Here is a 17,414-nt window from a genome sequence, read left to right as displayed (position 1 = left end):
GGGGCTCAGTGGGCTTTGACAAGGCTCAGGTGCAGGGAGAATTAAGAACTGATATTCTTCTGTAGGCTTATCAGTGAGAAACAGAGATAAAGAGGGGAAGGGGGGGAAATATTCATCAGATGAGTGTGTCAACTATTTATTTTAATAATGTGAAGGAGAAATAATAAGAGGATGCTACTTGCAGCCTCTGCTATGGGAAATAGATTGAATTGTTCATTAGGGCCAATGGGAACAAAACTGAGATTAGAGCTCAAGTCTCCTGAGTCTTGCTATGGCTTCCAGAATTACAGATGAAGGAGGACATGAATACTTGGATTTTCAACCACTGTAGGATATCCTTCCTGCTCTCTTCCTCCCCTGAGTACCTCAAGTCTACTTCCAGAAGAACTGGCCAAATCATTCTGCAACTGACATTTCACTTTTCTGTGTCTCCAACCACACTGTAAGCCCTTAGAGAGAACGATGTCATATGTCTTCTCTCCAGAGTTCAGCTCAGCATTTGACATATAACAGGAACTAAAAAGTTGTTGAATTATTGAACTGACTCTTGATTCTGTGTAGCAACAGAGAAAAATATTAGAACCAAGAAGTGACAGATTCAAGAGGAGCTTATTTTAACTCAATACAGGAAAAAACCATTCTAACCACAAACTCCCTGAATGGGACAGGCAAGGTGAGAAGTAGTGAATTCCCTTTTACAAGAAGCCTTTTAACAGAGGCTGGATAGTCACCATCAGGGTTACTGGAGAGAAGAAACTTCTTGATGGTCTCCAATTAAAGATCTATGACTATTCCATTCTAGACCCCAGGCCTCATTTATCTGAGAGAAGAGTCTCTAGTGCCACCTTCCTGTAACCTGGGGTAATTTATAAAGGTTTATCCTTACCAGAGTTGATTAATCAATTTGCTAATACTATTTAGTATTGAACTCTTGCAGTATAAAAACAAACAAATAAATAAACAAACAACACCCAACTTAGCAGGAGAGGTCTATGGTTAGGAATTCAGCTTCATCTTCCACCATTGAATTGACTTGACTTTAGAAGAATAACAGTTTACCCTGAGTCACAAGCATCCAACTGCAGCAAAACAAAGAAACACATGCCCAGCAGCAAACCCCAGCCCTGCACTCTTCCTTGATCAGGGCAGACTCAATGCCACTCCCTTCTCTAATGTAAGCTTCTAGGCAGCAAGGCAAGAAAAAGCCTGCTTTTGAGACTCTCTCAGATCAGAGTAGATGTAGGAACACGAGATGATGACAATTCAGTGAGAAAGGGACTATAAGAGAATAGCTGTGTCCTTCACACAGTTTGGCTCAAGTTCTCAAGCTTTATAGAAAAAGAATAAAGGGTAGATGGCTCCTTGGGGGTAGTTTCATGAATCTGTTGTTGTCAAGGTACTTTGGGAGGAATGCGTTTTAAAGGTGACTGATATGGAATACCATATCAGCATTCCTAGGCTCTGAACCTTGTGATCTAAAGGACAGTGACATGAGAACCATGGCCCGATATATAGTTTGTGTAAAGAATTAACTTAAAATAAAAATTAGAAGAAAAAAAAAGAATAACAGTTTATCCTACACTAGAAGCATAATACAGACATAATAAACTGGGATCTCAATATATACTAAAAGAAAAAGAATCTAATCTTAAAACTAATCAGTACTTATAGATTATATGAACTAAAATGTTCACATTTAGGACTCAAAAGGATGCATCTATAATCACACAGCTGGTGCCAGGCAGAGTTGGCACAAAATTCCCCTGATTACAAGGCCAGAATTCTTTTCATTACTCAATTCTGTGAAGCCCACTATAATATAACACTTAATTATACAGGTTCAGGAATACAAGTCAAAGCAGATCCCAAATGTAATAATAGATGCTAAAACTACATATGGCAAAAGCATGCTATAATGTGGTTAAATTATGACATGAATAAATTATAAAGGGATTGATGCACAGTATTTTCCCATTGAGGACTGAGTTGTACTTCTATATCATGTGAGTAAGCTGTGCTGTAAACTCTGTAACACATGATCTCATTAAAATTCAAACCAAATGAGAGACATCAGGGCATCAGGGTTTATAAGAAAGGCAAAGTACACAAGCAGTACATTAGGCTTTTGAGTATGTTAGCTCTTTTAGACTGACCCATGGCCCATCAAAGTAGGTATTATTATATCTGTTTTGAAGATGAGAGTAGAGCTCAGAGACATCAAGTGTTTAACCTGCTGTTATCTACTAGTAAATGACAGTCCGGATTCAAACCCACTTCTATTTGCTTCCCAAGGCCAACCTTCTTCCTGAAGGATCAGGACATCCCAGTCATCCATGCCTCTGTAAATAAGTTTGACTTTACATAAGTAACTCTTCCTCTTTGGGTCTTAGATAAGTTCTAAGGTCCATTCTAGTTCCAGATGTTCTATTACACAACTTCAGATATTCAAGATTTGAAAAGAATTTCTTATCTATATTCTATCCAAAAATAAATAGTGTAAAACATAAGCATGCATGATATCTGAGATGTCTAGATTACTTTCCTTTCTAGTTCCTATTAGGGATCATTTAACAAGGTTTGTCTGAACACTGGCACCCATGGAGGGCCTTTAGTGAAGAAGGAGCAGATTCAGTTTCATTACATACATGACGGGCCAGCTTCAGGAGGTATCTCCCATATGCAGGACTCTATAAACAGCTGCAGCTTAAACAGGCATTATCCTAAGTGTAGGCAGGAATTAGCCAGTGCTGAAAGATGAGGGCCATCAAGTCATGAGGACTGTTTCTACTCTGTGCACTAAGGCCAAAACTGCCTATGTAGAGAAAACAACCCATTTCTTTAAGGCTGCATGATATAGTGGGAATGTCTTAGCCGGGATAATCTGGAAACCCAATTTTATACTATTAACCAAGGACTTTAAAATGACTTCACCTTCAAGAGAGTTTGGGTTTCTTCACTTGAAAAATTTTAAATCAATCAACCTCCTGTATTTACTAGGGAATTTTGTGAGTGTGTGTGTGTGTGTGTGTGTGTGTGTGTGTGTGTATGTGTGTGTGTGTGTGTGTGTGTGTGAGAGAGAGAGAATCTAATTAAAATATGGAGTATAAAAGGGCTTTGTAGATTCCAGGACTAAGAGTTGACATTATTATTCTTTTTCTAGCCTAAATGTGCCTAACACTTTCATTCCCATTGATTTATTCCCCTCAAAAACAGAGATGAGATTTTTGTCATTGGCTTTATCTTTACTTATTTAGCAGTTCTTTGGTAGGGAAAGAACGGGTTTGGTGTTATAAGGATCTATATTTCATCCCAGGTAAAGCACTGGCTGGCTTTGTGCTCTGGAGTCTGTTGATCTTTCTCTTAGTCAGTGTCCTCATCTGTGAAATGGGGATAATAACACCTCACTAGTGGTAATATTTGAATTCACAGTAATGTATTTAAAGAGTGTCTGTTCCATAAATTGGACTGGCTACCATAATTATTCACCATCCTTTTCAAATGTCCAGTGACAAACAATGGAAAAAGAAAGATTTCTCCCACTACTGCCAATCCAAACCCAATCCCAGTTGTGTCACTTGTGGGGATTAGGACACATATTCAGTGCTGATTGTACATGGGTCACCACTTTAACACATCTGCTGCCACCCAGCAACTTCCCAGGGGAACTGCATGGATTTCAGATGAGTAGAATTTTAAAGGATAATTGTTTAAAAATTCTAAGAAGCAATGAGGGAAACCTTTTTTGAAAATCTCTTCCCCAACAATGACAACATACAAACATACGAGGGGTTAGATGCTTGGACTGGATTCAGTTCAAAACTTCTGACACTGATATCCAGGCATGTTTTCTTTCATATGATAAAATTTCTATAAAAACCATCTATACCCTTTTTTTCTCCTCAAGTTATTATCTCATTATTTTTAAGAGTACCCAGATAAAAATATCATTATTTCAAAGGACACCAGAAGATCATAAACTTTATTTTCATTGCTCTGCAAATGTTTAAAAAATGCACAGAGAAGAAAGAAGACAGTCAATAGCCAATTTGGAGGGAGCTCATTTATGGAAAATCAAAACTCTAATTCCACATCTGCTATCTTCCTAACCAATCCTCCATTCCCTAGATGCTTCTAAAGAGCAGATTCCCAGTGCTCTGATGACATGTGAAGAAAACTCAAACATGCTAGAACATAAATATTTAGGTCAATGAACAACCTCCTTAGTTATTTACCCATCTTTAAGTTCTACTCTCAGCTTTGTCATTGAGTATCTTGAACAGAGTCCCAAAAGACCACATTAATATATATATATATATATATATATATATATATATATATATATGAATTTGATTTTTTACAAAGAATAAGGAAGAGAGATAGAGAGTTAGAAACATCAATGAGCTTCCTCCTGAACATACTGGAGATGTGCCTGCAACCAAGGTACATGCCCTTGACCGGAATTGAACCTGGGACCCTTCATTTGATAGGCTGATGCTCTATCCACTGAGCCAAACCAGTTAGGGCAAGACTATATTTTATATCTACAAAACCAGGGAGATTGGATCAGACACTAAGATATCTTCCAGCTTCTGTTTCTTATAATATACTCTCATTTGTTAGAGTATAATAACAGCACCATGGAAGAATTCAAACTCATCATAACTAACAGGGTTTTTTTTCCCCTGCAATAAATTAGCAGAAACATATCCTGAACTTTGACCCTCTGTCAAGTGTCCCCCAGCCCTCATGCCATTCCTCCAGATGGCTTCTCACTGAAATATGTCCTACACAGCCCCTGGGCTCAACCCAATCTGTTGAACAAGCCTCTTTTCGCTTGAATTTAAGCTGCTGCACATGGGTAAGGTCTCCCCTTTCTGAGGCAACCTATGTCAGTGGATAATAATACAATCCTTAAGGAAAAGAGGTCCAAAGAGTTAAAAACAAAACCAAAATAATGTATAGCTGGTGATTAAGAGAGAATTCAGAAAACCATGAAGATAGGCACAGCATGGGACTTCAATGCCACATGTTGTTATGTAAAATTATTAGGATGGATCTTTATAAGAAGATAAAAAATATTGAACTTTGACCAAGAAAGTTAGGTTAATCTTTTTACTTGTCTTATGCCCTTTCTTTTTGTGCTTGTTTGTTGTCTTTTTTTTTTTTTTTTTTTTTTTTTTTGCTGTGATTTTTGGTTTGTTTTGTCCTCTATTCTTTTCTTAAGAAACAAACTGAGAATGTTGGGTTATTTTTAAAGACTGAGGACCCCAAAATCAGTTATATGATTTAATTGCTACATTCTAGTAATCTTATTCAGTGAAAATATAGAAAGAACATATGTAAGAGGATTCTCCCCATAGAGAGAACAGAAAAAGTTAAATAGATTGGGCCCCAAAAGCCAACACTTAAATATTAATTACAAGTAGAAAGGGGAAAGTTAAGATGCCCTATGTCTAAAATATCCAAATTCTTTAGCTTCCCAGATTCTGTGCTTTAGATTCCAGAAAGGATTAGCTCTTTTTTAGAGAACCAATTTCTCTCTTTAAAGCCAAATTCCTGACTTGGATTCCATTTGTGCTTCAGAATCTGCCATATGACACTAAAGACCAGAGTACTTCCCTAAACAATGCAGTATATCTAACACTGGTGGGTTTTCTTGTTATTCAGAGCAACATATTTTTGTAAAACCTCAGGCTTCACAGTAAGTACATAGTGAGCATTGTCAGTTTGTGGGTGATTCTCAAGCATTTCCCAGTTGGGATGGGATAGTGCCCTCTGCAGGAATTCTTAGGCAATAACTTTCTAAGGAAGTATTTCTCATTTAAATATAACCTCCTGGCAACCAAATATTTATCTAGAAGAAATTGGGAGTGGCCCTGTCCAATCAGGCACCTGGGTTCAGTCCATTACTCAAAAATAACAGGATTGAGGCATTTGGGGAACGCCTCCTCCCAGAGATTTGCCAAGAAATAGCTCAGTAATTCCCCGCCATCGACCTATTCTTGTCAACACGCCTCCCTGGGCATTATGAATGAGTGGACAGCACCACACCCTAGATCAAATCCAGGGCATTCTTGGCACAGATCCCCCAAAGGCAAAGTCAAGAGCATACATGACAAAATCCTTGCCTGATGCCCAGTTCATCAGAGTCTATGGTATAACTTGATCCTTGCTAAGAATGGTAGGGCCATAAACCCCAAGGCAATTCTGTTTTCAGACTTTATATCCATCCAAGCAAATCTGAAGTGACTTTGCACTATTGAATTTTGGAGGCATTAGTCAGTATTGCACACAAGATGTTGATTCTCAGAATCTCATATATTACCTCTCCTTTCCATTCAAGTCAAGCATCCAATACCTCTCACCAGCACTGACTCAAAGATCTGATCAAACTATTCTCTGCTCCAATCCATCTCACACACCACTACCAGCTTTAATCATTTACTCACCATTTATTGAGTACACAGCAGTGTGCCTGTCACACATAAGTGTTGTGCTACTGGCTGTAAGGACACAAAGATGCACAAAGCCTCAAAGCTTTAAAACCTTTATAATTCTCATTAGCCAATGAAAATACATAAAACTGTCATTTAACACTGCCTGTGAACAGGTTACTTTCCCTCCCTTCTCTCTCCCTCCATTCTCCCTATTCTCCAGTCAAGCAGGAGACTCCTCATAGTTTTTTTTGGGGAGGCTGCAGGGAAGAAAAAAAAAAAACTTTTCATACCTTGGTATTAACACATATCTTGAAAATATCTGTTGAATCACCTCATTAAAACTATTAGAATTAAAACTTGTTTCCAGAATCTGGATGCAGCAACATCAAATTTACCCCAAAGGAGAAAAAAATGCAACAAAAACATGCAATGACTATAACTACATAAAATAGCTAAAACAACTTTTTAATTTAAAAAGTCAGTAAGTATTAATTACCTGATGTTCTTAATTATACATTAAGATTTGCATTAGAACTAGCTTCCTTTGCCTGCTGGCCCATCTAAAATGGCCTAAAATATAACCCTAGGTGTTTTAGGTGACTATGTATTGGGTTTAAGGTCACTTCTCTATGCATACCTGTAGAGTCATCCCTTTTGACTCTACAGGCTTTGTGCTTGGTCTGAATTGATATAATAGATACGATCTTGTTCTTAGTAGCATTTCACCATGTGCATTCTCTGCTCACAGAACAGATACTCTATCTCCAATTAATTAGAACTTAGGATCTTCCAAACCAATTCATCAAGTCCTATTCCCATCAGAAAACAGGCTCTAGCTCTCTGTTAGGCTGTCTCTGAATAACAGCCCTTGAGTTAAATGAATGATTAACACTCCTTTCCTGATAAACTTACAGCACAAAGTCCTATGCAGTGCAATAATGTTTAATTTAGGGAGACAGGTACTGTACCATATCATCTTATTTACTGAGACAGCATTTGGGGAAGGAAGGATGAGAAGCTAGAAAGTTACTCCTCAAGAAAGACAAAACATTGGAATCTTAATAACCTCTCACCTCACTTCCACCTAATGAAAAGATTTTCCTTGTGTGTTTAAAACTATACTTTATTTGATGAGGTAAACACTCTGTTGGCTGGATAATCTAGTAATCAGGCACACCTAAATGAAGAATAATTTAACCCACTTCATAACTGATTGGATATTATTAACAGGGAAATGAAGAATTATATTATATAAAATATGAAATATATGGCTAAGTCAAGAGAGTTTGGAATAAGAGAAGAGCAAGGGGGTGGGAGAAAGGAGAAGAATATGTTAGTTGAAGTTGGAAATAAAATTGGATCGAACACTAATTGGCCTATTTTCTCTTCTCCTGGTCTATCTTTCTATTACTCTGCAAAATAAATGCACAACAGTTCTAGGTCCTCTGCCAATGTTAACCATTTCCAAAACAAAAACTGTCATTGCTTATAGTGTCCTTTGACTGCTGACAAGGAGTTCTGTGGTTATTTCATGGGAACAAAACTGGAAAGAACATTATAAAATTGTCATGAATCATTGACCTAGGGGACTTGAAGATCACTTATTTTAACCCCTTTCACGTTACATGGGGTCAACTGAGGCTCTGAAAGGGGAAACAACTTTCTTTTAAGGATGCACAGAAAACAGAAGCCCAGATAAAGGGTAGAATTCAGATTTTCCCACTAGCTCAGAAATAGTGTCTTCATGTTTCATTTTTAAGGAGTCATATTCACTTAACTAGGATTACCAAGGTCCAGTGCTCTTCTTTATTAGAGTGAATGAACTAAAAAAAGAGTTTTCCAATCCCACCCTGCCTCTCCATGCCCACACCCATTCCAATCACCTCCCAGAACCCTGCTGCCTCCATTTCTTAACCTAAAATATTTCTCAAGAACTCAGGTGAACTTAGCAGGTCTCTTAGTTTGGAGTAAAATGCTTTAGCATCAAGATGCACATCTTATTTTAACCCCCTAGAGCTATTTCCATCATCACTGATAAAGCCTTGTGTTTATATAATACCTTTCCCCAATAAGCAAAGGATGATTTATGAACATTATCTCATTACACAATAAGTAATTATCCTAAGAGATAAGTGGGCAATTTTATTTGCTTTATATACTGAATCAGACTCATTTCCCAGCAATTCCAGAGACATTCTTATAGTTTAGAGTAAAAGCTTTCAAACTAATTTTAACTGCGAACTCCTTCATTCTCTAGTGAATGCCAGTGCAGTGACAGGTAACTCCAACTTCTCCAAAATGACATAATTTATCCACATCTAAATACAGAATTAATCTCCTTGTCAGTGGCTCAGGCTGTGTCAGTTTGTTTATAGTTCCTCAGAGGGACCAGTTCCTTCCTTTGTGTATATCCCTCCTCAACCCAAAATATTCTCTCCATAACCTCCTTCACCTTGTCAGCGCTTACTCAATTTCAGCTCCAGATTCCCTTCTTCACAGAAAATGGCCTTGATCTTTACCCTCCAATTTGGGTCTAAATCCTGTAATAAATATTCTGATATCTTTCGTGTGGTATGCTACCTCTCGGATGATCTCTAATAATGTCTACTTTCTTACAGTCATGCCCTTTTGTGACAGCCTACCTTAGTGTGAGCCACATCTAGTTAAAAGAGGTGGCAAAGGCGATGATCTGTCACTTCCATAATTAGTTTCCTGAAGACTGTGGCTTCTACCTTTCTCAACTTCTCTTGTTATCTCTTGATTTCTCTTAGAGAAGCCAGTAGCCATGTTGTCAGTAGCCTTAGGGAAGGGTTCACATGGTGGGAGTGGATATATTTGGCCAAGCTCCAGTGAGGACCTGAGCCTGCCCAAACTACACCAGTGAGCTTAAAAGGTATCCTCCCTTGGTTGAGCTTTGAGATACTACAGCTCCAGTGACACCTTCATTGAAGTTTTGGAGAGATCCTGAACCAAAGGATGCAGCTAAGTCATACCAATCCATATTCCTGACTCCAAAACAGAAACAATAAATACCTTGTTACATGGCAATAGATAATTCACATACCTCCTATATCTCTTCTTCAAAACACTATCATTATTGTAATTTTATACTTATTAGTATGATTATTTGATTACCCTCATTGCCATCCTGACTGAGAGTCCCATGATTGAATAAACTCTCTTTAGCACAATTGTATTACAGTATTAAGCACGGCACTGGTGACTCAAGTGCTGAATAAATGTTGGTTGTATAAGTACCAACCATCATCTTTTCCCATAGCCTATCAAGCACACTACACAATAAAACAAAGTTTAGCTTCCATTTGGAGGCTCCCTATCCATCCCTCCCTCTCCCATATTAGAAAACCCAATCCAGTCATCACATGCCAGAAAATCTACTTCAGCCAAGTCTTCTCATACCCATGCCTTCCTTATTTCACCCATTGGCCCCATTCAGGTCCTTATTATTTTCCAACTCTACTATTAGAGAATCTATCCCATGGTCAGCTCCTTCCTACAGTTTCTGTTTTCTCCAACCCATTTCTTATAGTGTTGCTACCCTTATCTTCCTGAAGCAAAATGATAATCCTTTTAGGCAACTCCTCCCAAACCTTCAATATCTCATACCCTAGTATATAACTAAAACCCCAAATCCCTGTATTATTATTGTTCAAACCCATTCCAAAACATCCATCATACTTTCCCAGCAACTAGGACCTGGCCCCTTGGAGACCTGGCATGATCATACTGGCTGGGCATTTGTCTACTTATATATGGACTTCACTGCTCCTTCCTATCTCTCTGCCCAAATTCTGCTCATTCTTTAAAAATCTGCTCAGATCACCCCTCCTCCATTATATCTTCCAACACCTCCTAGTAGAAATTCTTTCTCTCTCTCCTGTGCCCATGACACTGTTGGCTTTCCACTAAGCACTAACCAAATCCCGGTCAAAGCTTAAGTGTGTGTGTGTGTGTGTGTGTGTGTGTGTGTGTGTGTGTGTGTGAGAGAGAGAGAGAGAGAGAGAGATCCCTTGAGCTCATGAACATCTCAGGGATAGAATCATCTCCTGACCTTGTCGTGAATTAATCAGATCACTACTTGGAAAGAACATGCCTTTAGGGAGCCAGTTTTCATTTTCAGAATGGTGCTGGGAGGGTGGATTAATAATCAGTGGCTTTTCTTTTTTAAGCAAAGACCACAAACCACTTTTGAAGCCAAGAAAAAGATGTGATTGGAGGCAAATAAATCAGTACCTTTAATCCTTCACTGAGTTTGAAAAACAACAAAATGCCAGCTTCCACCAGATCATTTCTTTTTAATTAAAAGTTAGCCGAATTCTTTTATAGGGCTCAATTTTCTGGTCAAGTCAACAAAAAAGAAACCATGCCATCCACCCCACCCCACCCCCGCCCCCCTGTCTGCCCATCCCCACTCATGGAATTAGGCAACCCTTGGGGGCGGCATACATTTCAGCTGTTTGCTCTGCGCTCATAATTAGATTGTCTAGACAGGAGATGTTGCTGGAGCGATAGAAAATATTTTACAAGGTGTTCTGCAGAACCACTCTTATAACAGTGATTAGAACGCACTGACAGACGCGAAGCCAGCAGAATCAGCCTGGGACACGAGCCGATTTCACCAGAGCAAAGCAGAGGCCCTTTGAAGCTCTTGTCTGAGGATCAGAGGCCAAATTAGAACTCTGGGGGCACAAAGCAGCTTCCTGGCCTTTGGACCCCAGGGAGCAAGACTGAGACTATGGGGTAATGTCTGGAATGCCCTCCTTCTCACCTCCAGGTGTCAACAGGGGGCGGCTCCTAACTGCTGTTTTGCCAGCATCTCTACAAGCAGTTTCTGAGGCCTCATTTTTGCAGCATTGCCTGTCCCTTAAATTTACAGAACACAAACTTTAATGGTAAGTTTAAAATGGAAAGATAAGTGTGTGATGCCTACTCTTACAGGAAGACATTTCTCGGCCTGACTTTGTCTCTCAGCTTTTGTTAGCAAAACAAAGTGCAAATAGCAATATTTTCCAGTAGAAAACCTCTTTAGAAACATTTTTTTATAGGAGTTATTGATTAGGTAAATCATTTAGTCCTCTAAGATGAATGACTTCTGGAAAATTGCTATATCAATAGAGGAGTAGCACAAAAGCAGAATTTGAAGACCAAAACAAACAAACAAACAAAAACAACAACAAACCCTTAGAGATTTTTAAAATGAGGAAGTTGAGAGATTCTGCAAGGAAAGGAGAATTATATTAAGAAAGTGGATGAGGCTCTTGGTCCCTGATGCTTACACCAGTAAACCGGTGTCTTTCTATCAAACCTTGCCTCCTCTAAATACTGCATACCAGACACTTTCCTAAGCATATTATATGTATTATCTACTTTAATTCTCCACACAAACTGAGACAGATACCATTACCCTCTCCAGTTTACAGAGGGCACTGAGACCAGAACTGTGGTCTGACTATCCTAGGTCACTAGAAGCAAATGTAGGACTGGCTCCCAGGTGGCCTTCAAACTGCTCTCTAACAAAACTTGACCTTCTCATCTCAGAGTTCAGATGAGAACAGAGCTAAAGAGAGGGGGCCCATTTATTCTGAAAAATCACAATGTATTTGAAGATTTGAGAATTAGGTGCATGACAAAGGGAAGATATGAAATCAGATAATCTCCTGTTTCAGACCCCACCACCACCTATTTACATGATTACTGACAAATCACCTGAAGACTCAGAGTCACAGTTTTCTCATCATTATCTAGTGTGGGCATATTAAAAAATAGGAAACAGGGGTGATTTGACAAGTAAATAGAAAATTTTAGAACTCCTTAAGTGAAAACTTAAACTTATTTTATTTTTACACTTTGCAATTTACAAAACACTTTCACATCCATCATTTAAATCTACAATGAACTGAATGATAGCCCTGGCAGAGATGTTCTAGTATTGACATTTTATAGATAGAATAGTGAAAGCTCAAGTAAAGTGACTTGTCCAAATTTAAACAGCAAGAAATTTATGTGGTTACAACTATTCATAGCTCTACCCTTATGCTTAAGTCTCATAGAAGCCTCATCTTCTTCTCTTTGACCCACAATTTGGATTATGAAATTAATTTTCAATTAAAATATGTTTAATTATAATAGAACTAAGATTTAGGGTTTGCATCTCAGATAAGGAAAGATAACAAAAGATAGGTACCAACAACTAGTTACACTGGTGGATAAAACAGGCATTTTACCATTTCCTGGTTTTGTCTCTAGGGAATTTTCTAATCCTCGAAGAATCTGCCTTCATCCCACAAATAAATGATCCACAGCCTTTAGTTGTCCTCTTCATTGTCTCTCTCCCTTTACACTGAGCCAAAGGCAAACAGTGAATAAAATAAAACAACTCTGTTTTGTAAGCACCAGTACGTGGGATATGCTGGCACATGTTCTGCTAAGTTCCAATAGTCCTCTTCGTGACTTCTTAAGAGAAGCAGAAGCTACATTAACAGAAGTTATCTTCACCCAGAGAGACAGAGAAGAGGAAAGAGGATGACAAAACAGGCAGGATCATAGAGCAAAAGAGGGAAGGGAAAAGAAGAGAGAAGAAGGGATGATAAGGTAAGAGGATAGACCAAGATAACATATTATTTATTTAAAAGAAAGAATACTGAACAAAGAATTGGAAAAACTGACTTTAAAACCCAGCTTCAATACTAATTAGCTAATTGTTCTGAATCCCTGAACCCCTTTTGGTCTCACTTGTCTCATCTCTAACATGTAGTTAATCAGCCCTACTAATTCTTGCAAGTTGAAGATCAATGGCACAGGGGAGGCAAAAAGCTCCTGGCAAACACTGCCAATATCACCACCTACAGCTAGTGGGTGCTAATGTTAAATCATTGCATTTTCTCATAACAAGGGGATCTGCTCAGACTGCATCCAGGCTTTCCTCTGAAGTCACTTTAAGATTATTTAGCAGCTGATTTTTCCCTTGCCTCTTCCTCCTTTTCCTGACCTTTGACCTTATAACAGTGACTTAATATGCAACCAAGAATGGCCAAACGACTTGGAAATAAAGATAACAATCAAATTAATCTACTTAGTTTCATGTTAACAAAAGCTTTTATCTGGGAGAAAATCAGAACTTGTTAACACCTGATATCTTTGAGGCATATTACAAAGTGCTTTCAAGCTATCTCATTAGAGCCTTACAATAAGACTGTTAATGAAGCAGAATGTCAACTAATATGAATGACTCTTTGATAGATGAGGAAGCAAAGTTAACAGTTGTAAAATTGTGACTGAAATCTAGGACTCCTAGTCCAAAACTCTACTATGGAAGTTTGCTAAAAGACTGAGCATAACATAAAAAAAAAAAAAAAAAAAAAAAAAACACCCCTTCACCACACTATGTTCCTACCTCCAGGGGCCCAGAGACAGCCTTTAACATTTAACAACATGCCAGCTGCTGGCACAGGTTTTCTCATTCTAACCCCAGAATGCAAATCTGGATAAAGCTGCACAAGTTAATTAGGAGGGCTGGAATTACATCAACTCTCTGTGGTAATAATTGGGTGCCTCATGGGAAATAAAATAAAATATACCATAAAAATGAAATTTGCCTGGCAAAACTAATGAAGAAAGGGAAGTGAAGGATTTGAGAATGTGGGAATAGTGTGAAGAGGCACATTTCTTACTTTTTAGAGAGGAGGCTTAATATACACTATTTAAGAAAAACACCAGAGGAAGCATATTATTAAAATAAGTAACCATTGAAGTAACTACAATGATAATTATAAACAACTTTTAAAAAATGAGTGATGTAGAAGTTTTCATCTTTTTTTTTCAAGAAGATGAAAGAAGTGAGTTGTCATCAATGTAAATGGGTTTCTATTAGGGAGTCAGTAGATAATATTATAAAAAGATAGGAATAAGAATGCTATGTTAAGGCTTCCAGTCAAGATGGCTGTATGATTTAGACACAAAACTTGCATCTTCCCACAATCATATCAAAATTGCAACTAAACTACAGAAAAATCATCATTCAGAACTGCCTGAAATCTGGCTGAATGGAAGTCCTACAACTAGGGATTTAAAGAAGAAGCCTCATAGAGACTGGTAGGAGGAGAAAGGCAAGAATAGACTGGACCCACACTGATGTGTGGTAGATAAAAATCAAGAGGGATACCTCTGGCTGCAGAGGTCACTCCTGAGGAGTAAGGGGTCCCAACCCACACTAGGCCGCCAAGCCTAGGGTTTCAGTGCTGGGAAGAGAAGTTCCTATAGCTCTGGCTGTAAAAGCCAGTAGAAACTGAATCTGAGTAAAACGGAGGGTTACTAGTGTCCCAGGCAGTTCCTCTTAGAGAGTACATGCTGATTCTCTGTCAAACAAATTGGTTGAGAAGCTCTCCTCCTACCATGCTCCCACAGTTCTTTTCACCTCATATTTAACTATTTATGTGCCAGTTTTTTCAAAAATAAGTAAAAATTTACTCAAAAATGTAACCCTGACTGACATAGATTAAGAATTCAATGATTGCTTAATGAATTCAACTCTAGAGCTTCACCATTCTTCCCTTGATTCTTCCAGCTTACAGAGCTGAATTGAACTTTGTAATTGTTTTCCTTAAATGTCCCACCCCTACTGCACCACTTTCCCAAGTTTTAAGACATCATACTCACTTGTCCAGGGACACCCCAGGGAAGACAAACTTGCCCAAGCAGATGCGGTAGACAGCACTCAGGGGAATTCGCTGCAACTGCACACAGCTGAGCATGATGAAGTCATACTTGCAAATCATGAGAGTCTTATCTGTGATCACCAAAATCCTCTCCTTCTCATTGTTCCAGTGATCTATCCTGTAAGGGTCATCACAGAGAGTATAGTTGATTGCATAAATGTTCCAAGTTAAATACACTGGCATTAACTGAAACATCTTTAGTAACACAGAAAATGGTAAGATTTGATCATTCAGTTAAAAAAAAAAAAAAAAAAAAAGAATACCATCTCCTCTTTCCCTAAGTCTGGCTCCATGGTCAAGGTAGGAGGAAGGGTGGAAGACCTCAGGGAAATTTCTTTATTGCCAGGAAGCTTAGAGATGGTTACCAATGATGGGATCCAGTAGGAGAATAATAAGTTTGCATCATGTTGACTGTCAACTGAAGGAAACCTTCATTAAAGCACATCTTCCTTCAAGGACACCAAACACATCTCTTTGTTCTAACACAATCAATCTTCACTACAAATATTTTTCACCAGGCACTACTTTATGCTAATCTCCAAGGATCATATTGCTGATTAAAGATAAAATGAGAACTTGAACATAGGTCCACTGATCCAGACACTATTTTAAGCTCATCTATACTATCATATCTTGTAGTAGAAACAGAGTGAAATGAGTGAAGTGGAATACTTATGAGCCAAGGACAAACTAGACACTAGATAACTATATATTGAGTTGATTTGCTTCAGACTTAAAAGCCTTTCAGGGCATGCATGGAAAATTCTGAGTGTTAAAAATCTGTCCAAAGGAGAACAAGACGTAATCAAAGAAGGTAAAAAATTTCTCTCTCACACACAGCCCCTTTGCTGTCTGTTTACTATAGTATTTAGTATATAGAAATTTATGACTTTTATTAGAATTATTTTAGCACATGTCTTATCTTCCTTAATATATTAAAAAAGTAATTTGTGATTGATTTATATTTAAATCCCCACTACACAGAATCAATCTAATGTAAAGATAGTATGGGCACCCTACTCCTATCCACAGTAACCACAGTGCTATCCTTAAAATATAAAATGGAAAAAATATCACTCTCTATTCACCTTATTAAATAGCCTCTTTTCTATCCTAGGATCAAATCCAAGTTGTCTCATTTGGACTGCAGATCCCTGAATGGTCTGGCACCTGCCCACCATCATTTCACAGTAGGATGAGAAAACTCTTTGTCCAAGTCATGGTTCACAATGCCTCATCCAAAAATGATTTCACAAACTCCTATATAAACTTGGCCCCCTATTACACTCTCTTAAAGTGTCCTGATCTTTTTTCCTTTATGGTACTTATCACCATTTGTCAGAAGAAATTCTATGTAAAATTCTTAGTAACAGGTACCACATTAACACTGACAAATCAGAATGGACAACGTAGTACAGGCAGTAGAGCAATGGCTGTGAGAAGGACTGAGTAATTATTTATGTGTGTGCACACGTGTATGTGTGTGTACTTTCCGTGAGGGCAAATGGAGACATGACTAGTATTAATCTCATTAGTTTGGGGAGATAATTAAGGCACTTGATTCTCAATTAGTGTCCTATAAATTAATTGTTATCACTGGCAGGGAACTAAGTCACTAAATAATTTTGGGTAACCAAAATACATGTCATTCCTTGGTATATCCTAAAGAAAAATGAGCAGGAAAATATTGAGGAGATACGTAAATGGGGAGAGTAATAGGAGGTGATATGAAGGAGAGAGAAAGGGAGAAGGATAAAGAAAAAAAAAGAAGCAGAAGAAGGAAGGTAAGAAGGATAAGATCATTGATGGAGGTCATATCATTTGTTGGCTGTTATGTATGTACTAGAAGACCAGTGCACGATTCAAAATCAAGCAGCACTGCCCACCCTCGAGTCACCAGCCTGGCCCTGCCTTGCTCCCTGGATCCCGCAGTGGTGGCTGCTCCTGGTCTGGCCCTGCCTCCCTCTCTGACCCTTGAAGCAGACACAGCTGCTGCTGATCAGGCCCTCCCCCAGCACAGACCCGTGGAGGCCCCTGCCACCTCGCCTCTGACACTGCACACACAACCTCCTCCAGTCCTGTCAACCCGTTATGGTGTCCCAGTTAATTAGTGTGTGTGTGTGTGTGTGTGTGTGTATATATATATAAATAAATAAATATATATATATATATATATATATATATATATATATATATATATATATATATATATATATATATAAAATCTCCCAGAGGCCCAGTG

The 17,414-nt window shown here is 38.3% G+C and overlaps 1 protein-coding gene across 3 annotated transcripts in view; it reads right to left on the bottom strand.

Moving 5' to 3' along the window:
- The window catches only part of TPRG1 (tumor protein p63 regulated 1), a 124,742-nt gene that overhangs the window by 50,651 nt on the left and 56,677 nt on the right, over positions 1-17,414 (bottom strand). For all 3 annotated transcript variants that reach the window (XM_084871835.1, XM_084871834.1, XM_084871836.1), the window contains exon 4: positions 15,114-15,290. In XM_084871835.1, coding sequence (XP_084727961.1) covers positions 15,114-15,290 — 177 coding nt within the window. The remainder of the gene's footprint in view (positions 1-15,113; positions 15,291-17,414) is intronic.

This window comes from Pipistrellus hanaki (assembly GCF_964339955.1).
Source record: "Pipistrellus hanaki genome assembly, chromosome: 2".
NCBI lineage: Eukaryota > Metazoa > Chordata > Mammalia > Chiroptera > Vespertilionidae > Pipistrellus > Pipistrellus hanaki.
Note: the sequence above shows the minus strand (reverse complement) of the source record. Positions and strands in the feature narration are given on the sequence as shown.